Source organism: Channa argus, chromosome 18, assembly GCF_033026475.1.
Source record: "Channa argus isolate prfri chromosome 18, Channa argus male v1.0, whole genome shotgun sequence".
Classification (NCBI taxonomy): domain Eukaryota; kingdom Metazoa; phylum Chordata; class Actinopteri; order Anabantiformes; family Channidae; genus Channa; species Channa argus.
Window position 1 is genome coordinate 4,333,633 of NC_090214.1, and position 22,037 is coordinate 4,355,669.

The following is a 22,037-nucleotide window of genomic DNA, read 5'->3' on the forward strand; positions in this document are numbered from 1 at the left end:
CTGTGTGTCTACTGGAATAATCTTTTTCTTTTGGAGTTCTTCAGGTGGTTTTGATATTTTCCTGTGCTGGGTGGAGGAACGGTGCCCAAGGATTTATTCCAAAGCTCCCATCACGAGAAGTCCTGAAGTCTGAAAATCTTTGGTTTAATTTCAAAATAACTTTAGGCCAAACGCCTACAGATTTGCATTCGGCTGTCCGTAGCCAAGTACCTACTGTATTCCTACAAGGCTTACGCAGCTAGAACCTACAGCTGCATCCACTTCATAACATCGAAAGAGATTCTTACTGATCCTGTCCCAAGCTCAGATAAATCTGTAAATATAATTAGACGTTTGGACAAAACATGAAGTTACCAGAAATGATTCACCACAGAAGACTTTGTGAAGGATGCAGGACACATTGTGAGCTTCAGCAAAGACCTGGTTTTGAAGGAATCAGCTCACTGAGTAAAGATGCATCAGTGAGATTTGTTGTGGGCTGAGTGACTGGACAGGAAACTGAAGAAGCCAGCTCAGATGATTCTGCCCTCTATTGAAAGCAGCTACAGCAATAATCTGCTTTTAGAGAAAAGCAATGTGTAGCCAACACTGTAACTCTCCTGCTGGAGGTCAAGACTTTGAAAAGGTAAAATTGCTCCTCCCGGTGCACAGTGTGCAAAAACCTAGAGGGAAATTTGTGTCCATGTGTTACTCGGAAAGTAGTTGATGCCAAATAGAAGAAATTAATCACCCAGGACGAAATAAGCAGGTCACCCCACGTCTATTCCAAATCTGGTCTGGGCATCGCTTCATTTTAAGTAATGTCGAAAAATCACTTCAAGGCTTTGGCTTTATGTATATTAAATATTATATATTGACTGCTACAAATTTAGCGGCTGGCTAACATTAAAGCCAATCAGGTCAGACAGGACCAACAAATCATACTAATTTCAGTGTCTAGCAATAGCTGCCTAGAAATGTATAAAACAGGTTTCTAGCGAAGCAAATACGGCTGTAAGAAGTTGACTGGTGTATGTAAACGCACTAATGCTTAGCAGCTACTGAATGGTAATGTTAATACCTGCGTCATTGATGTAAAATTTAATTATCTTGAGGTAGCAAATTATTTCTTACGGGTCTGCTTCTGTGCTTAACAATGAACTGAAAGGATAATCATTTATTCTACCACTTATTATTTTCAACCACTGTTGGGTTTTTTTTTGTCTATTTTAGATGCTTAGTTTAGCGTTAGATGCTCCTGTGCTACCAGCAGTACAAGTGATTTAACTCGGCATGTGACAACCGGACAGAGGCTTCCGTCCACGTGAGTCAGTATTTGCGAATGCATTCCACATACACAGTGACCTTTTCATCCGATAGTGGAGAATCAGTTCTTTCTCAATGCAGAATTAGTAGGACGTATCTGTGGTGTCCTGTGATCCATAAAGATAGAATAACAAAGGGGTTTCTGATCAACTACATCCACTGTGTGACTTCCAGTTTAAGTATTTGGTGATGGTTCACTGACAACAGATTTTCCATGAACTCCATCGGAATATGCCAGCTTGAGCGTGGATTAGGAAGTCTTAGTTATTCGATGAAATCATTTGACACGTCGGGAAATGTGTTCACTTGCTTCCTGTCTGGCAAAGGTTGTGACCCGTTAGTCAGCTTAGCATCAGGTGCAGAAAGGGTCCTGCACAAATTATTTAACGCCAGTAGACAGATGTTTTGTTTAACCTATTGAAGCTGTTTACCCCCTGTTGTTTAGCTTGTTCTCGTCACCTGATGTTGAAAAATGCCTTTCGAGTACTTCTGAGAAGAAAGAGCAGCACTTTTTTCAAGGCTGAAGAACACAGGCCAACGCTGGGGCGCTGGCAAACTCTTTTTACGATTTCTTTGAGGATTTATTCTTCAAATAAAGGCGTGCACATCTAAATGCACTGTATAGTTTTAAATCAATGTTGGGGGGGAGGAGGGGTAATAGACCCAGTAGACTGTCAGGTGTAATAGACAGAAGTGTGGGTCTTACCTTATGGAGAACTAGTTCTACCTAAGTCCTCTAACTTCTCATTTGGTGCTGTTCAAACAGCTACACAACACTAGATCAACATGGTAATTGGCTTCCACGGCTCCTTTGCATCTGTCTGAACATTGGACATTGTATGGGTCTCTGTTTCATCTCTTTGCTGAATACAGTTTGTGAAGATTTACTGCAGCTGTTTTCTCCGCTGTACGGTATGTGAGATGTCAGGGCTTTAGAGGATTGAATTTACTACAGTAAGTAGATGAAAAGAGAAAACCAACACAAGTTCAACACAAAGTCACTTTATTAAGTTTAAGGGGAGGTGCAGCGACTGAATGTGGGCATCTTCCTGGTCAGGGTCTTTCTTCAAGTGGCTGCGGGTTCTGCCTGTGATGATAAAACAAAGGAGAGGGAGTGAGCGTTCCTTAAGTGTTTCCAAATATTGATGTCCAGCTGTCTGATGATCCAGGAAATCATGGGGGGGAAAAAAGGGGGGGAGCTCCACTCAAGCCACAAGCCGAACGTCAAAAAGTGAATTAAAACAATGTGGAGAAATTAGGCCAGTGGAGGCCTAATTTCACCTCCGCCAACAACTTCCAATGTGTGTAATGTTTCCAGCGTCTGTCTGGTATGAAATGACTGCATTGCCAGATGCAGCACACATCAGCCAGGTGAGTTATTCTCCTCTGCAGCCTACGTTCTGACAGCATGTTCTGCTGATGTGGTTGAAAATGTTCTGCAGTGTGTACATGTGGGTGTTTGTTTAAATCATTGTTTTCCATGTGATTCATGTTTAAGGATTTAGAAGTCCTCTCATTCAGCCTTTGCTATTTTAAGCGTTTACGCATCATCAGGTCCTTTTAACTACTAATCAGTGTGGACAACCCCTGTCAGTGTCTCTGCCCCTAAACTAATAACAAGATGTTCTGACAGATTTAATATCCAATATTCTTTGCTTTTGGTTTCGCCATTCAACTCCAAGTAAGTAACATCAGAAACACAGTGCAGACAAGATTTAAAAAAAAAAAAGAAGAAAAAAAAAGAGCATTAGATTTTGAAAATGACTGACAGCATGATGACGTTACACTAAACATTTTGACAGCCCAGAAGATCGTTTGAGGGCAAGAGAGCCAGCGCATCCGATCCTGGGAAGGTCACGACACCGGGCGTGATCGGCAGGTTGTCTAAAACACGCTCCATCGCATGGGGAGAGTCCTCTTCACACACACATCCACAATCCTTGAATAGAGGTTATTGAATCTCAGAGGTGTCAGGAGGTGACATTTATCAATCAAAAACCAATGTGGAATACTTCTATCTCTTTCCAAAATGTGTTTGTCGATTGCCCTCAATAACACAAACGCTCACTCTCAGTTGTTTCGTGATAACTCCCTGTCTGTAAGCGCCATTGGGTCTAGCAGAGGTGTTCCTTTAGTAACAGTCCAAAACTGAGATTCCCTTGATGTCCTGATTGCGTTGCCTCCTCCTCACCATAGATTTTCGAGTACACCTGCTCATCAGAGTTCATGCAGTGACTGTTCATCACGAGTCGATCAGCTGTAGACCTGCCCTACCCAAGGCTGGTGAATTCAGAGTCCTGCTCTTCTCTGCTGCAATCAAGAATAGCGATCCTGGAGGACTGGATCTTGCTGATTTCCTCTAGGGCACTGGCCAGAGAGTCCAGGTCCGCCAAGTCCTGGTGCTGAGCTTCCCACAGACTCAGAATGATGGACGATGGGCTCTCCTGACATGCAAAGTAGCAGAGGTTCCTATAAAAGAGGGAAAGTGCATTGTTTATGACAGAATCAAACACATATAAATAAGATTCAGTGCAAATAGCTAGTATTACTTGCAGGATAGCTAGTTTTAGGAAGTATTACTTAACAATTCAGCTGAATAACACTTCCATAGAGAAATACTGTGATTACTGTGATAAACGTTCCAACTAAATGTTGTTTCCATACAAAAAACAACAACAAACAAACAAACACGAACCATAATTTTATTAAAGGACATGTAAATCTGGTCTTTTATGTCTAATAATAAAATGTAACCTAAATAGTTATGTAAATATGCAAAAAAAAAATAAAAAATGTAACTTTGAAGTAGTTCTGCTGCATACACATTGCACCCAGAGAACTGCACTGGAGGTTGCATAAGCTGCTGATTGGGTCTTTGCAACATCAAAATTATGGTAATAACCTAACATTCTGCACAGCAAAGACTAAACATTCAAATCGGGAAACAATGAGTAAAACAGAGCGTATTTGATTGGAAGGGCAGTTGGACAACATGGTATTTTAATAGTAAATGTCTTTAAAATAATGTCATCAGTGAGTAACAAGCAAAGATCAACCATCATAGTAATAGTAGTTCATTGTATGAGAAAACAAGCTCCATGCAACTTCATTTGCATTGATTTGCTCCTTTGCAGCTGTTCCAACACTTATCCAACAGAGGGCACTGTTTGGTCACAAAGGGATTTTCTTTGTTGCCTGCTACTTTTCCCCTTTTCCTCACTCATCCACATTCTTACCCTCAGTGTGATAATGTTCCCACACATTCAGAGAAATAATTACAAAAATCAGCTTAACTAGGTAGAGACATTCCCATTACATGCTTCTCGGTGCATTCGTCTGGGCTGAAATAGCTCTGAAATCCTCTTCCATTTCTCAGTCACAGACCGTTTTCAGACTGTGTTTAAGTGAAATTCCTTAATCACATAGTTTCTGTAACAGCTTCCTAGGTAACTTTCCCTCTCTAATGTTTCTCCAACTGGCAAGACAGACAGAATAGTCTCTTTCAGTTCTTTCTTCCCTCAAGTGCTTGACGGAGACAGCCGCACAGATCTAAGAGCCTTCATGGCTATAAGCACTCGATTATTGACTTGTCTTGAACAAATACAGATCACTCCATCACCAAACAAGTAAAATCCTCTGCAGCCTACGCAAATACTGACCTGGCACAGCCTCCGGGGAGTTCAGCGAGGGCTGGGGGACGAAGCACATGCAAAGATGCAGCTAATGAGGAGTGCTAACATGAACACATTTTCCTGCCAGAGGCTGGCCTGTCAGCAGTCTGAGACCTTCCTTCAGGTTTCTGCAAAACACTGCATCTTCTCTTCGGTTATTCTGACTGTGCTAAAGTCCCTCTCCCTCTCTCTCTTTCTTACTTACTTCCATTCTCTCTGTGCATGTGTTTCTAGATCTATAATGAAATCAGCAGTGTGGCGTGTTACTGAAGGCTGCATGGTGATGGAAGATTAGAGCTGACACGGTGCCTAAATCCTAGATTAAAAATAGTATTCAAAGTGGGAAGACTGTTTACATAGTGGTGAGACCAGAACATGCAGCATTTACACCGCGTGACCATTATTCAGTTATTCAAGATGAAATGAACAAAACATAGCGGCTGATTCATGAGTCGAAGCTTGTGTAACACACAAATGACTCAGCAGTGGCAGCTAAAGGTTGCAGGATTCAGGGTGCCTAAACTTACAGCCACCTTTCCTATAAGGAGAAAGCTAGAGCAAATACATTTACTGGAACACGTGACTTATTGCTGCCTCGAAAGTTTGTCGCCTCGTAATTTAACAGTCGGGCTGGAGACAATTGAGTTTATAAACAGAATTGCATTGTATTGCAGTGTTCAGAGACTGGATAGTGAAAATCCCGAGGGTAAAGTAAAACAACACATTCGATAACACTCCTGTTGTCTAATAGGCCTGGAAGTAAAACCCACAGGATGTAATTGAGCTAATGTAACGTCGACCCCCTCGCTCTTCAACCCGACCTCAAAAATATTCCGGTTAAGTCAGTAACGTTATGTGACTTTATACTCACCGGAATACATATTGACAGACACGAAAACTAAGCGTTCAAAGCTTAGCGGGCCTTCCGCTTGTAGCTTTTAATCTCGTTTAAATCTGGGCAAGACAACAATCTGACATTCTGAAGAGGACCCAGACACAAGCATGCAGCTGGAGCTCCTAGGGAAAGCAGGGAAATTATTTTTGAAAAAAAAATAAAGGTTTCCCTACGTTTACTAAGACTTCCCGCCTTAAGTGTGATGTCAGAGGAAAATGGCTGCCATGTAAATATGACATAATGGCAGTGCTTGGATTGGGCCAGTATGCACCAGTATGAGTACTTCTACACACTACAGACTAATTAGTTCTTTGGAGACAGATATTAGCGATATAGTACAACGTGACATTAAATGGATCATGGAACACTTATGACAAAGTCGATGAAACAACGTGCAATTATGCGACCGGTGCTCCAACCCTTTCCTGACCTTGAAATTTGCTTTGCCTGCCTCTCTTTCTGTCTTCCACGTACACAGACAAAGGGAGATGATATTCAGGAGAGCAACGCCAGCTCTTGGTGCAACTGCACTGAGAACTCCCTGTTCATTTATACATTGATATGATTGATTGAGATGATTTGTTTTGTCCAAAGCGTCTTTACACTTTATGAAATGCTTCTCCAATTAAAAGGCAGCAGGGCGCATGCGCTAGTGCACTGTGGGGATACACGTGACCATCCACTGTCCTGACTGCAAGTGACAAAATATTGCAACAAGAAAACCACATCCTTGTTATGGGATTTCTGTGTCTCACGGATTCTGTTCATCTTGACCTTACTTCCAACTTTCTTGATGTTTCATCAGTGTTTCATCCATGGTTTATTTTTGAAATGCCTTGAAGTACAAATACTATTGTAGGATGTAACTGTTGAGAAGTGATGATAATATATGAGTAAGGTAGAAATGAAATTTATGTCTATTAACATTATTTAAGGTTTCAATAGTTATAGCCTGATCGTCTGATCATGTTTAACTGCAGTTATCTTTGATTTTTTTTTTTGGTTGTTTTACTGGTAGCAGCAGTTAGTATGCGATAAAACTCTAAGTTGGAGCCATTACTCCTTTGGTTTTGGCACCCAACAACACAGCAGGATGACATTTTCAGTAGGTGATGTAGCCTGAGGTGATTCATGTTGGCCTCCAATTTTCCTTTGTTCTGCCTGCAGCTAACATCGTGATGTAATCATGAAGTAGACTCTCAAGAGGGTCTATACCTGTCAATATGAAGCTTTTGAGCCAAAAGCTGCCAGTCCTTCCCCTTGGCATTAGCGGTGTCGAAGGTGGCGCTGATCCGCTGACGGATGGACAGGGGGATTTTAAAGGCCCTTGACCCTGTCTGAGAGCTGATGGTACAGTCCGACTGAGTGAAAAAGGGAACCACACCCTTTTCCTTCTAGCAGCAAGAAAGAACAAAGAGAAATGTCACTGTGGTCTTGATAATGCAGCTCAAAATCCCAGCACCTTAATATGAAGACAAGGACAAGGCAATTTGCAATCTATACATGAGGAGCCCTGCTGAAAGGCTCATTAAGCAAGCTCTTGAATCACGAGTTATTCAGTGTCATAAAAGAACCATTTCACAAGCACGCCGTCTCCTTTTACGAGGGCTACTCACCTCCACAACAGACGTGTACACCTGGAGTATTTGCTCCTCGCCTTTGACCTGTCGGACGCTGATCTTGCAGGACAGCTGAGACAAAGAGTGGCTGTATCGCTCCAAAGAGAAGGCACACTGCAGAGGATGCTGGTTGCTGGCCCACACCTGAAAAAAGGAGAACTCCTGCAGACCCCGGGGGCGGCGAGACGGAGGGCGGGCGGGCGGGCGGGCGGGCGGGGAGAACGATGAAAGGATTAGGCAGAGGAGACAACAAACTCATTAAACCCCCGCTTAAGACATTCATTATTTGAATCCTGCTTTGCCACCCACTTTCCTGTTTACATGATTAATTAAGACCGAACGAGTGGCCTCTCCAGCCGATCAATGACGTTACCTAATCAAGCAGTTTACCCATCACAAAGAACACCAGCAGGCCTTAGAGCCCTCGGGATGAAAATGTATCCTGTTAACTATGTGAAAGAGCTGGAGTCATTAGTGCCAAGATTGAATATATTAGATGTTATTTTACTCACCGCTGCTTGGGAAAAACAATTAAGTTACTTGATATTACTGTTGCATTACACCCTACAGTGCAGCTAGCCTTACATGGAATCATTAGCTCCATAAATATTACAGAGCTAAGCCCACATTATGAGTAAGAAAATTCTGTGTAATGACATTAAATCATACTCAAAGTCTAGAACGTTACATCCTGACTTTTTTGAATCCACTTTGTTGCTTTATTACATATTCCAAACACTCCTAATGTGAAGCTTTTAAGTGCTAATCTGTTAGATCGGGACCTATATAATGGGATTATGGAATTAGGAGAGAGGATGTCTTATTTTACCCACTGTATTGCACAGTGTGGCAGCTGAAAAACCAACAGAGCTTTGGAGCGAACACAATCTAAAAGGCCAATTTCAACTTCCTTACTAACTACTGTGTGACCCAGACAGTGGCACAGTGAGAACAGGTCAAAAACACTGCTTTGTGGATGAATCATGTCTCTCTTCAGATCCATCAGGCAAGGGGATGGCTACTCGTAAAAACCTCCCTCAGGCAAGAGTAGTGTCTGAGTGAAAGCCCATAGTCATCTTCTCTGTAGGACCCTCACATAGTGGCTCCTCTTTCTCCTAGAAAGCCTTGTTGGTATTCTGGAGGCCGCACTGTGGGCTAATTGTGCTAATAGGATGTAACTGGTGGGATAAACATCACATGGCTGAGCAGAATGTGGCGTATAGACTCCTAGGAAGATAACAATGAGATGTGTCTTTGTGTGTGTGTGTGTGTGTGTGTGTGTGTGTGTGTGTGTGTGTGTGTGTGTGTGTGTGTGTGTGTGTGTGTGTGTGTGTGTGCGCCAGTCATAATTAATGTTGTAAGGGCATGTGTGTCGGTGAGATAGGTAGCCTCAGTGAACTCCTGCTGTGTCCTTGGCTGCTGTCCTTTGGCTTTGATGTGACCAAGTAAGAAAAAGGCTGAGATGAGCTGTAATGGCAGAACAGAGGAAGCTGAGAAGATGAAGGTGCACAGCTTCTTCCCCAGTTCTGTGACCCCGACAAAGCAGAGCTCAGGTGAAATTAGACCCGATATGCCCACATAGTAAACTTTGTTACTTTCCTTTGCATTTAATGAAACAAACTCACAGCTTGAAACCGCCTACCTGGCAGGTGGTGAAAGGCTTGATGCTCCAGAGTAACTGTGGGATGTCCTGGATGGACACCTGGAGGCTGAATGTGTTCCCCCTGAACAGCATCATTTTAGGCTCCTCCAGCAGCCGCCCGCCCCTGCTGCGCTCACCCACTGCCACCTCCTAAAACGGGAAGGCGTGAGTGATTGTATTTTTGGGTGTGGGTTTGGAAAGTACAAAAAAGATGCAGGATGTTACATGGTTGAAAGGCTCACCATACGGAGCCGGGGCCTAGGTATAAGGTTTTCAAGTCAACAACAACAACAACCATTTTTTGATAAATTGGAATTAAGAATGTATTTCCAGACACAAGAAACACATAAATGTAGCCAAATGTGATGGTTTATTTAACTACTTAAGCCTGAAACAGTTAGCTAACGTATATGACAATCAGTTGATTTAAATCCTTTTTTTACACAAAAGGGCAAATATAACTAATTTTGAGCATCATAATTGTGATGATTATTTGATGACTGTTTGGGTTTGTTTCAGGAAATTCTTTATAAATCAAACAATTAACAGAAATAACAAAAACTTGCATTTTTCACGTTATCTAATAATGTTTGGCAGTGCTATTAAAAAAAAAAAAAATTCAACCTCCTCCTCATTTCCTTTTTTTCTTTTGCATGTATCTAAAAGTTTCAGACCTTCAAACAAAATTATTAAATAAAGGCAACTTGAGCAACGACGCAAGTTTTACGGGATAATTGTATTTTATTAAAGCAAAAATCAACTACCTAAACCACCTGTTTGAACAAGTAACTGCCTCTTGAAGGTAATAGCTACTTCAGGTCTGCACCCAACTCCTTTACACATTTATATCGGAGCCATTCTGAGGTCGACACTGATGAACTCTGCTCCAAGATTCTCTGGTAGAAAGCAGAATTCATACAGTGCCGTCTTTGGCATGGCGTCCTGGCCCTGACACAACAAACGAGCCGATCCCCACAAACACACTACCACCACCGTGCTTGAGCATTTTGTTTTCACGAGATGTAACAGGACCCCTGTCTTCCAACAGTTCAAACTTTTGACTCATCGGTCTGGAGAGGATTCTCCTTGAAGAATCAGAAAAGCCTAATATTCTTCTGGGTTAGCAGTGGTTTTCACGTCGCCTGTGTCTTTCAGATATTTTCCTTGGAACCGTAGTGATTTCCTTTAGTTGTTGCTGTGCACTTGAACTCATTTTAAAATACTAGCCAACTTCTTTTTTCACTATAATTGCAAAATACTTTCCTAACAGCCTCACATGACAGTTATGCTTCAATAAATACAATTTAAAAGTTGCATTTTTGTTTGCTCAGGTTTTGTCGTTGTTTTATGTTGGATTTTGTTCAAAGATCCGAAAGAGTTCAGTACGAGAAACCCACAAAAAGAGAAGAAATGAACACAGATGAACACCCAGAGTGAGACAAAACACAATGCGCTATTGGGTTTTATGTGATGCATGTGCTGCTTGCAAACTCCAGAACTTAGATTTTTATCTGCAACGAGTTCTTTCCACATTTAGAAAAAAGCTGCGACCATAAAAAAACTGACTAAAAAATAAACCTGAGGTAGTGCACTGTGTACCTTAAAGCTTTCAACACGCAACCAATGGGTGATTTGGCCCTAGAAGTTCAATAGCAGCCCCCCATAGTCACTGCCGCAAACAGCACCTTTACCAGACACAGAGTGGATCCACTGAAACAGAGCAGCCCAGTTGTTTGTCACACAAATTGGCTGTACACAAAGACAAAACGCAATACTGTTTTTTGTCAGTATTATAGTATTTTTTTTTCCTATTTTTCCAGATGTATGGTGAACAATAATTTATGTGTGCAAGTGATGCTATGCTATATTTCCTGAATGCTGGGAATGCATGGGGGCGTGAGTCCTACATGCTTGGTGCTTTCCCTCTCAGTCACAGAGCACAGGGACAAGGGAAATGCAAAGCGTGCAGGCCGTCTCCAACCCGATCGATTCCCTCTTCAAGCTCACAGGGGAAATTAATTGTCATATGAAGCACAAACAAAAGCCAACAAAAAAAGAACAAATGAACAAATAACCATGTCTGACTGATGGAGAGGCGAGGTGAATTGGCTCTTGTCACCTACATTCAATTTCTCTTTGTTCATTCTACACTGAATGGAGCTAGTTGTTGTACAGGACAACTACTAAAGAAAAGCTGTGTTTAATTAAGATGGCAAACACATGAGTCTCGCAAAAAACTATGTACGTTTTGTTTATTTATTTATTTTGTCTGCGAAAAACCTTTTTTTCCGAAAAAAGGAAACGTGTTTGTGTTGTCGAGCGAGCCCACACTGCAGAAAGCACCACTAAGAGCACAGCGATGCTAGTGATCCGAATGGGTCTCATCTTAATGTGTTCGAATAATTGTTAAGTGGAACGCAATGCTGAAACACATTTAATTAACAGAGCACAAATTAAATTACGCAAAGAAAGGGCACAGAAGCAACCTTGGAGCATCTGTTGTCTTTGTAATTAAAAGTCCCTCTTTGTTTCCCAGTCATCAAGCATCTCCCAGTGGTAATGTTACTTAGCAGGCAGAGGAATTCTTACAAGAACAGCACCAACAGAACCAAGCAATTCGAATTTCTTTTATCGTTTATCCAAATAAACATGTCATACAACAAGGCCGCTTAGCACGAAATTCGTGCTTCTCCAACAATGTAACCCACTGGCTTTGGTGACATTTTGTCCTGATTAGCAAGTAATTACATGTTAGCACTACAAGCTACTGTACGACGGTGCCAACAGTAATTATTAACAGCTACACGTCAGCACGTCGTCATTGTGAGCATGCAACTCTGCCAATTATACCACTTGGGCTAGTTCGAGGTAGCGCTGTACACTATCTACACCACAGTAAACACCCTGAACTTTTATTGTCATGTTTATTTTACTACATGTGTGATTGTTCTGCCTTTTCTCTTATGATGTACAATATTTTAATGACTCATGACCTAAGGTCAACTCATGACCTAAGGTCAAAGTACCAAAGGAAGAAAATGTTCGCACATTTAAAATAAAAACACATTGACTCATTCCTGATAAATAGTCAATGAGATTCTCCCCTTGGCTTTTGGATTATTGTGGAAAATGACAGTAAGTTTATGATACCAGCATGTTCAGCAAGATAATCTTCACAGATGAACATAATTTCTTCCTTTTTTTTTTTTTTTTAGAGCTTATATACGATCACAAGAGATAAAAAGCTATTGTTGGGCTATAAATGAATGACAACACAGTCGCATGACTGTGAGTATAAACTCAGTAAAGCTGTAACGCTGGATTAGTAAGTAGATGAAGTTCCATAAGGTTCTCTTTAAGCTCATTTAGCCCCTTGTTAGCAACTTGCATTTTGAAGAAATATAAAAGCTTAAAAAACATGAGTGGGGCACTTGCTGATGAAATTAGACGAAAGTGAAATGTGAAAAATATTTTTAACTTTATCTTCATCTCAGGTTTTTAATTAAAACCAATGAAAAAAAAAACTATAGATTTTGGGCAAAAGTAAAACTGATTTTGTAGTTTTAGGACTCCTTCCTAGGACACTCAGTACCGTCTTTCTTCCCTCGTACCTGAAATGCGTGGGGCGTGTCGTCCACACAGTAAACCCTGAGGGTGAAACCCAGAGAGTTGCTGGGGTCCGTGCTGCCAAACACAGCCAACCTCAGCCGCTTGCCTGCCTCCTGGTTCAGCGGCTCCCCCACCAGGGCGTACGAGCCCGGATGCTCCAGCAACACATGGCACCTCTGGGCCTCCAGCAGACAGTAGCAGGATGTGCTCTCCTCATCCACTGACATCACTTCCTTTGGACGGAGGGACACAACAAGAGAGGCTGGATTTAATTAATTAAAAACATATACTGGGCTGGAAATAGTTGATTTTAGCGGTAATAATGAGAACATACAGTATTTTTGGAAAACTGCCTTGTGGATGGTTTTTGATATTTGGTTTGGAGGATTCAGCACCCAGCTATGCACAGTGGAGCTAAGCTTGCTGATTTAAAATTATTAACATTTCAATTACAGCCAAGAATTTGGTTACAGAAGGAGTAAAAGGCTTTAATATAACCATCAAGCTGAAAACTGGACGTCATTCAGCCTGTGTTATAAGGTTAAATGCACATCAGTAATTGCCAATTGTCAACTGTAGAAAACACACAGGTAAATATCACGAGCACCATGGATCCAGCATTTTACATTCTGAGACTGACTGTAGTGTTAGAGAGATTATTAAGACACTTCACAGACAGTGAACTTAAAATGTTCCCCTATACACAGAAACTGTGCAAAGCTGAACAAGGGCCAAATGAATAATGACAAATCCCACTAAACAGAAAAGTAACGGTGACAAAAAATATTATTGGTGTATCCGGTGGCCAATTGCTCCTCATCTAGTGTTCAACCCTCCTGAAATCACCTTTGAAACATACGCGCGGCCTTCAGATTCGCTCTGCATATGTCCAGGGCTGAGGCATATGAAGCAATGCAGGGTAATTTAGTAGCCCACAGCTTCGTAAACCCGCCCCATTAGCGCTGCAGCAGACATGAAGGATCTCCGCGACATAGCTCATCCCCGCCAGGCAGTCGGGGAGAAATGATGGAGTCAAACTCAGGCAGTACAAAAGTGCAAGCTTTAATGGGAATGGCACTGAGAGGCAGATAGAGAGCGAATAGGAGAAAGACAGGAAGACGGAGGGGGGCAGAGAGAGAGACCGCCATCTCCCTCTAGATCACTAATTCCACAGATTAGAATTTGAGTAAGCATCTTTGCCAAGACAAAGGGCTCATTATTTCACCGCGACAGAGACAGGTCACGACGTTGCATTTTCTTGGAGAACATCAACTCTTCCTTCCCCTGGTCCTGTCAGTGTCTTTCGTTCTGCCTCTACCTCCTCCACTCACTCCAGCCACTGTGCTCCCCTTTTCCGATGGCATACAGCTCCCATCGGTGATGGGTCTTTTGATAGCTTCCTTTTGTGCAACATGACTGCTGGCAAATTACATCTGTGTAAATGTCACAGAAAGTAAAAGGACCAGGCAGGGAGGGAGCCACAAGCCTACCAAGGTCACAAACACTTGGTGGCTCCGGGGTCACGCTGCTTTGATAAGGTCTCCAAAGCCTTTTGATGAGGTTAGTTAAACATTAAAAGAGCATCTTAGATATGTCTACTCTAGCTCGAAGGCGAAAGAAAATGGAGAGAGGGTGTTTGGATTGAAGTCAGATGTCTTCACAAGTCCTCTGTGAGACTGCAAAGTACTACAGGGCAGGGTTGAAGGACTTCTCAGAGGTGTTATGTTACTCAAGGAACAAGAGGTGGGAAAAGTATTCACAGCAGCAATCACAAAGATTACACTATAATGCATTTAGAGGAATAAATTCTTAAATCGTTTAAAAAGCACCCTTCCAAGCTATGATCTATTTTTGACTTCAGACTGAGGCATCAGACTGGAGTAGGTACTTTACCCTTTTAGAAGTTTTTACTGTAATCTGTCTGTGCGTTTGTAATTTTAAGTTTCAGAACACTTAGATAGATACAATGAAACGCAACTCACAAAGTCATCTCAAGGCACTTTACAGAATAAAGTCAAGACTATAATGTTTAGAGAAAACCCAACAATTCGCCCCTGGAGCAAGCCCTAGGCAACAGTAGAGAGGAAAAAATCTCTTTCATGGAAGAAACCTCAAGCAGAACCAGGGTCTTGGGGGGGTGGCGGCCATCTGCCTTGACCCCAATTCCCCAAAATTTGGGACGATGTGTAAAATTAAATAAACACAGAAAGCAATGATTTGCAAATCTCATGAACCCATATTTCATTCACAATAGAACATGAACAACATATCAGATGTTGAAACTGTGATTTTGAACACATTTCAAAAAAGTTGGAACAGGGGAAACAAAAGGCTGGAAGTTCTTCTGCTTATCCCGTGAGTTCAGGGTTGCCACAGCAAACCCCCTCCCCTAGATCACATGTATCTAGTTCAAAAGACAGGCATGATTCTCAACTGGACAGTTCACTGTGACATCCCCAAATGTTAGTTAAAGCTGTATCATGCAAAGAAGAAGCCAGATGTGAACACGAACCAGAAACTTCAACCTGTTCCCCGGGTCAAAGCTCATTTAAAATGCTCTGAAAATGGTCTGGCAAAACGGAAAACTGTTCTGAGGTCAGAGGACTCAAAATATGAAATTCTTTTTGGAAAACATGGATGCCGTGACCGCCATCGATGCTGAAAAGTTACATAGAGGTTTTGGAGCAACATATGATCCCCTCCAGACAAGGTCTCGCATTATAAGACAATGCTAAACCACATACAGCAACCATCACAACAGCATGGCTTCACAGAAGAAGAGTCCAGGTGCTGAACTGGCCTGCAGTTCAGACCTTTCACCAATACAAAACATGTGTGGCACTATAAAACATAAAATACTGCAACTGTTTAGCAGCTAGAATCCTGCATGAGACAAAAATGGGACAACATTCATTTCCTGAAACTCCAGCAACTGATCTCCTCACTTTCCAGATGTTTACAGACAGTTGTTAAAAGAAGAGGCGATGCTACGCGATGGTAAAAATCACCCTGTTCCAACTTTTGTGAGATTTGTTGAAAAATATATTCTCTCTCTCTCTCTGTCTCTCGTTGTGTTTGACTGGTGTGAATAGCTGCAATATAAAATACTTTAAAACACTATTGTGCTCACTCTGGAAAAGAAATGAGTGTTTCAATGACTAATAACTTCCATTTGCATTTAGTGTGACATTTCTTTTGGATGTATGACAGTGTGAGGTAGAGCTTGAAAGGCGGAATTTTATGCAGAATGACAAATTTGAGCTGGCAGCCCTGAAATCGCCTCTGTACTTGCATGACTACACTGCAGGATGAAAATTTTCATGAAAGTCGTAACGGTTTATCAGATCATATTGGTATTCCTGGCACTAGTGAAAGTTTTTGCACTTGTTAAGATATTGCACTTATGCTTTGAAAAAAAAATAAAATTAATCTGTTAACTACAGTATAAGTTTAAGTGAAACCGCTCACCTCCCACTTGTTGTCCTGCATTTGTCTCTTCAGACGAATGGTCCAATTGTCTGAAGCAACCTCTGCACAATGGGCTATGGTCATGGCTATGGGACAGGACAGATCAAGGCCTGGTGGTCCGTATGTGACAGCAGGGCTCAAAAAGATCTCTGGCTCGTCCTCGGACACAGTGCTGCACACACAGGGGTAAAGGTCATAGTAAAAAGAAAAATCTCTTCCTTTTTGAGTCTCAAACCGCAAATCATTGAGTTTGAGAAGTAAGATGAGCACGACAGCATGAATCACGCTGCTAATGAATCAAACCGTTAACAAGCATTCAGATAGCAGAGTGCGACCCCTTGCCTGTGAACAGAGTAAACTCAAATTCTAGGACACTCATAATGAATCAATCCCTGACTAGATGACACACAGACACACAGATAGAGGAAGATTAAAGCACCAAGACTAATGGACAGTGAAGCTGGGGAGGACAGGCTTTAGCACACAGCGTGCGAGCATCGTGGGTCGATGGAGCTTATGAAGCCTGCTCTGGCCGGCCTGGTGACAGATTAGCTGGGCCAAGCGGCTCTTGGCCAGGAGCCCAATCTTGGCTGGAAGCCCTGAAGACTGAGAGCAATCGATAGGACCACCATCAGTCATGCAGCTGGCCTGGCTGGACACCTCACATACACAGGACACGATATTGGGGCTGTTGTCAGTGGAGCAGTGTGGGGATTTCTCAGCATCATTAATACAACAGCAGCTCAGACAAACCATGCATATGCACACACACACACACACCAACAAAGTGAGAACAAGGTTAATTATTTTCACACACACACTCACACACGAAATCACCATCTGCCGTATATACACATATCCAAAAAGTCAGTATGCTTTTAAAATACAGTATCAATTAGTCACTTAAGTAATCCAATAGTTGTCTAACCCCACAGTATAGAACCTATTGCCACACAAACATGCACATGCAACAAAGTGTATACTCGTATTAACTTTGTTTGGCTCCTCCCGTTATTTTTACAGTTTCTGGTGCTGTGCTGTCTGAGACTGTATTCTTTATTATGCTGTTACCAATCAACACTAAAAAATTAAAAGAGGTTATGATCTGCCATCTGAAAATAAAAATCACACATCCAGACAGCACCGCGGCCCTGCAGCTGCACTTTTGTGCTAATCAGCTCCAGGCTCAGAGGAAACCAAGGTTACCTGCTGCTGAGACAATGGTTATTAGCCAGATTGCCTGTGAGCTAAGATTAAAGATGGTTATTTACTATCTCTGATTGTGGTTATGAGAACAAAGAATTATCACTGCAAGATAATGGCTGAAGTGGAGATAGTAGATTGGGGTTATTAGTAAAGTCATATATGCAGTGTACACAACATGTCGGCTTCATTTTTTCACATAATACAGTGCCAGCGTGACATTCATGGGATATTTTTCTGCTCCCACCACAATTATAAATTACATCTTGACAGTGCCTCATTAGTGTTTGACAGTCTTTCAAACTCTCTCACAGCAGTATAGAGTTTTTATAGCTATGCTTGAAAACTGGAGTGCCATAACCGAGTTAATATTCGAGATAAAGGCTCAGTTTCTCAAATTACAAACAAACACACAACTACTAGTGAAACCTAAAGAAAAGAAGAAAAAAAAAAACAGTGACAAAATGTCATTGCTCCGTGCAGCATTTCATGAAGTCATCATTATGAAGGGACAACAAATGCTCCAAAACCTCAGGGTCTGGGTCACAAAAGCCTCCACATTATGACACGTTTTGAAGTGTATTCATAGCCTGGCTTTGGTGCTGCTTTCTATTCAAGACTTAGTCCTATTTACTGCCAACTTGTGAAATGATAGTACTCAACAGAGCCAGGTAGCCAATAAAATAGGACTTCACAGCTCCCCCAGGACCTGATAAAGGCTCCATTCAATAGTTTTCAACTATGAAGGAGTACAACTGAGACCTGTAAACAGACTGATGTGTAAAATAATGTGAGTCCATCTGGAAAATTCCACTCAAAATACGAATTTCACAGCTTAAGTAAAGTGTGGGCATGTATGATAATATTGTATCAAACACGTTTCTTCTGGGGAGCACTGGTAGCCAGATAGCTGTTGCATGTGGCCACAGCATCCTGAGTTTGAATCTGTCTCGGGACCTTTGCTGTATGTCATTTTCCATCTCTCTTCTCCTGTCTCCTCTCCACTTCAGACCATCAAATAAAGGCAAAAAACCCTGCAACTGCGCCAATCAAATGTGTAAAATAAAACACACTTATAGAGACAAACCCACCAGAGATAAGTGCCAGACTTTGCAGAACACCCTGTTCATTTTCCGTTTTGACTTTACAGCCCAACGTTTCACTCTCTCCTTTTCCATTAGTGTTGTTTTCTGCAGCAGCAGGCAGTTGTTTCCCATGAAAGAGCTCTAAAACCCCACTGTGCTGTGTATATGTCCAGCACCAAACCGGAGACAAACTCAGCAACTACTAGTAAACACTGCAGAGTGTTTAGAGCTAAAATCTCTGTCCGGCACGTAGGAAAAAAAAGGTCACCTACTTATCCTACGTCAAGCTTTTAGTCACACGTTCACCACAACCACGTTCACTTAAAAGCACAATATGACCTCCTTAAGGCAGGTTTGAATATAAATTTCGGAAAAATTGTGGCTTAGGAAAGTGAAAGCACAACATGGAGTTGGTGCTAGTTGGTTCAGTTCAAACTGGCAGGACAGAACAAATGAAATGACATCAAGAACAAACACAAGCCAAGTTTAAAAAATAAGCCCACAGTCTGAGGCAAGTATGACTGGCACTTCAGAGTAGTAGTTGCCTCCTTATAAAGTATGCTCAAAAAGGAGGATGATACTGCTGAACTCATTCACTCAACCTTGTGTGAGTCACATCACATCAGGCGTATTTTGCCACACACCATGATTCTGTCCTTGGACTACCCACGGTTCCCTGCTGCGCTAGAGAAGATCACACACAAAACAAGCTAGTAAAGCCCAGAGGACGGACAAAAACTCTTGCGAGCCCCTGAAACCGAGCCAGAGCTGATCGATTCCTATTCTTAAGAGGAAAGCATCATCTTATGTAGATGGCCGAGGTTTGAATGGGAAGAAAGGATCCAATTTCTTCCATGGACTCTGTGGCTGTCAGAAGATAGGCTTTGACTGACAGCTCAGTGGTGCACGGCTCCTGCAGCTTCTTAGACGCCAGCCAGAGAAGTAAACAGCATCAGGCTTATCAGAGCAAAGCAGGATCCTGGAGGGCAGACGCCTGGGTGAATAGGGGAGACTTTAGGCAGGGGAGTGTGCAACCAGCCTACTAGCTGAGCTCTGAGACACAAACCTATATATGACCTTTGATCTGAATCTTCACCTCGATGACCCCATGCACTCAATGGGTGGGTCGAAAGTGGGATGACATGACAGCTGAATCTGTGATGGCACAAAGCATCTGAGTCTCCCTTGGATGTAGAAATCAAATTTCATTAAGGAGCACAGGTGGTTAGCTGTGCTGTGAGGAGGGGATCTCTCACTAGCAGGGTTTCACACAGACACACTGACACATTGATACTGTCTGCTATAAATCAAGATGATGTCAAAAAACTGACTTTTGAAGCTCTGTTAAAAAAAAGTCCAAAGTTCTAGACTCCTTTTCAAATGGTTCTTTTCTATCATACCATTGTCTCCTTGAGGAACAGCTTTGTGCAAATCTCAATGGCAAACTTACAGACATAGACTCCCGCTGGCAGGCAATACTCGTCTAAACTTTGCAGCATATCACGTTCTACTGAACCAAAAACAAAATCAATATCACCCATCACCGTGACATTACAAAGTTCACCAGTCTAACCAGTCATGATGTAAAGAGATATTGGCACATTTATGTCTATAACCTCAAAACGGGCAACGGGAATCTTTGTCTGCTGAGACTTTTGCTTAAGGCAGTAATGCAATTTGCCTCCAGCTGCTGTATTTGTGACAGACCATGTCCTTCCTCGTGGTGTCTGCAAGATGAGCAAAGACCTCATCCTGGGTGGAAATACGTCTGCACGTGTGTGTGTTAGTGTGTGCGTGTGTGCAGTCTGCGTGCATCCGTGCATCTTTGTGGCGCATGTTCGGCAATGAGAGGAGGAAGCGAGGCGGCAGGCAGAGGGATGAGAGATGCAGCGCGATGGATTGAAAGATTAAAAGAGAGCAGCCTGAAAAGCAGACTGCACCGTCTCAGTGAGAGTCCCCTACCTGCTGTCCTGCTGGTTGATGATCATGTACATTTCCCAGGTAGTGTCTTCTGCGATCCCCCCATGAGGCACCAACAGACTGATACCTGCAGGGAGGGGAGGTATGCAAAAACCCAGTGAGCACATAGCCGGACGTGCACGCACACGACACTCACACACCTGCTCAGTTGTCGGGTCTCTTTACCGAAAGTGACAGCCAGAGAGGCTATGGCCCCGAGAAAAAGGTGGCGAAGGCAAGTCCCAGAGGCCTAGTGAATCAATCCTGCCAGCAGTCTCTTTTTCGTACACACACACGCACTCGTCTCTTTCGCAGACACACATGCACAGATTCTGCTGTATGATAAACAATTACTGCCAATCTACGCTGCAGCAGAACAAAGCCCCTCGAGGGACAGGATGATGAATGTAGGCCAATTGTCACTTGAATATTGAGACACCGCAGGTTTACATTACAAGCCCTTGCAACACACACACACTTCAACTGAAACACGTATGTGTAAAAAGTATGTCTCAAAGATTTAATTTAATTGATCGAGTAGAACACCCTGTACACTTTTTATATTCTGAGAACTGGTTGATTTGGTTTGTTAGGAGACACAGGTCGGTGAAAAATGCCAATGCTGTCTACGTTCATCACATCAGTAAAATAATATATTCATCTTCAAAGTGCAATACTAGATGACCCGTATCAAGTTACAGATTTCAGCTCCGATGTGATTTTTTTTTTTTGGTTCCTGTGTTGCAGGAAAGTAACCAGTGAAAATGTAACTGCAGTGGGCTCACCTGTGTTGGGGACCACCAGCCTGCCCCCAGCATGACCAAACACTGCGGTTGCCCTGTGGAGAGGCCTGCTGGGAGGCAGAGAGACTTGTGGAGTAAAAAGGTTTTTGCTTTTTCTGCCCAGCGTCGTCCCAACTGAAACTCCCCTGTAGTCTGGAGCCAGGCCTCTCGGAAATGTCTGAGGGTGGGACATGACATGGTACTCTGCCCTTTCTGCCAGCCCTAGAGGTACAACGAAACATCACACACACATCAGACCGGAAAAAGACTAAATGTTTCTGCGGCACTTCTGCCCTGCCCTTAGATCAGATTCAAGGGATTTTGCACTCCAGCAATTCCAGTCAGCGGTATATTTGTAAAATATATTGGTTTTTCTTCATCCTCAAAACATCATCCTTTTATAACATCAGCTGTGATACACACTGTTTGAAATACAGCAAAGCAGCCAAACAGGGTTTATAATGCAATAACAGTTTGATCTCAGTGTTTTGTTCGTACTTACGAGGCAAGTTAGAACAAATGCATCTGTTATTCTCGTGACGTCCATTTTTTGCATGAACCACGCTGCCTTAGCCGTAGTTCTTTCAGTAGTGGGTATTTAACGCTCCTTTTACGGAAGTCTCATTGTAAGATGAGTCAGTTGCAAACGTACAAAAAGCACGGAGAGACAGTATATTGATGACATCAGCTCATTCCTGCTTTTGTCTGACTCAAGTAACTATTGTTTAAAGAATTATCCCGACTTTTGAGCCGTGAACTGTTGCAGTGCATCTCTGTAAACATTATGTGTGCTGTGCAA

General features: G+C 42.4%; 1 protein-coding gene across 9 annotated transcripts in view; it reads right to left on the reverse strand.

Moving 5' to 3' along the window:
• Positions 1–1,942: 1,942 nt before the first annotated feature.
• Positions 1,943–22,037, reverse strand: part of LOC137103871 (netrin receptor UNC5D-like) — a 131,938-nt gene continuing 111,843 nt past the window's right edge. For 6 of the 9 annotated variants that reach the window (XM_067484608.1, XM_067484607.1, XM_067484606.1 and 3 more), the window contains 8 exons: positions 21,242–21,460; positions 20,460–20,544; positions 16,210–16,381; positions 12,744–12,974; positions 9,133–9,282; positions 7,488–7,652; positions 7,087–7,265; positions 1,943–3,774 (listed from right to left, as the gene is read on the reverse strand). In XM_067484608.1, the coding sequence (XP_067340709.1) occupies positions 3,576–3,774; positions 7,087–7,265; positions 7,488–7,652; positions 9,133–9,282; positions 12,744–12,974; positions 16,210–16,381; positions 20,460–20,544; positions 21,242–21,460 (1,400 nt within the window). In that variant the 3' untranslated portion in view covers positions 1,943–3,575. Of the gene's footprint in view, positions 3,775–7,086; positions 7,266–7,487; positions 7,653–7,673; positions 8,958–9,132; positions 9,283–12,743; positions 12,975–16,209; positions 16,382–20,459; positions 20,545–21,241; positions 21,461–22,037 lie in introns of those variants that run through there. The other 3 variants (XR_010911611.1, XM_067484605.1, XM_067484609.1) reach the window with 3 other exon arrangements.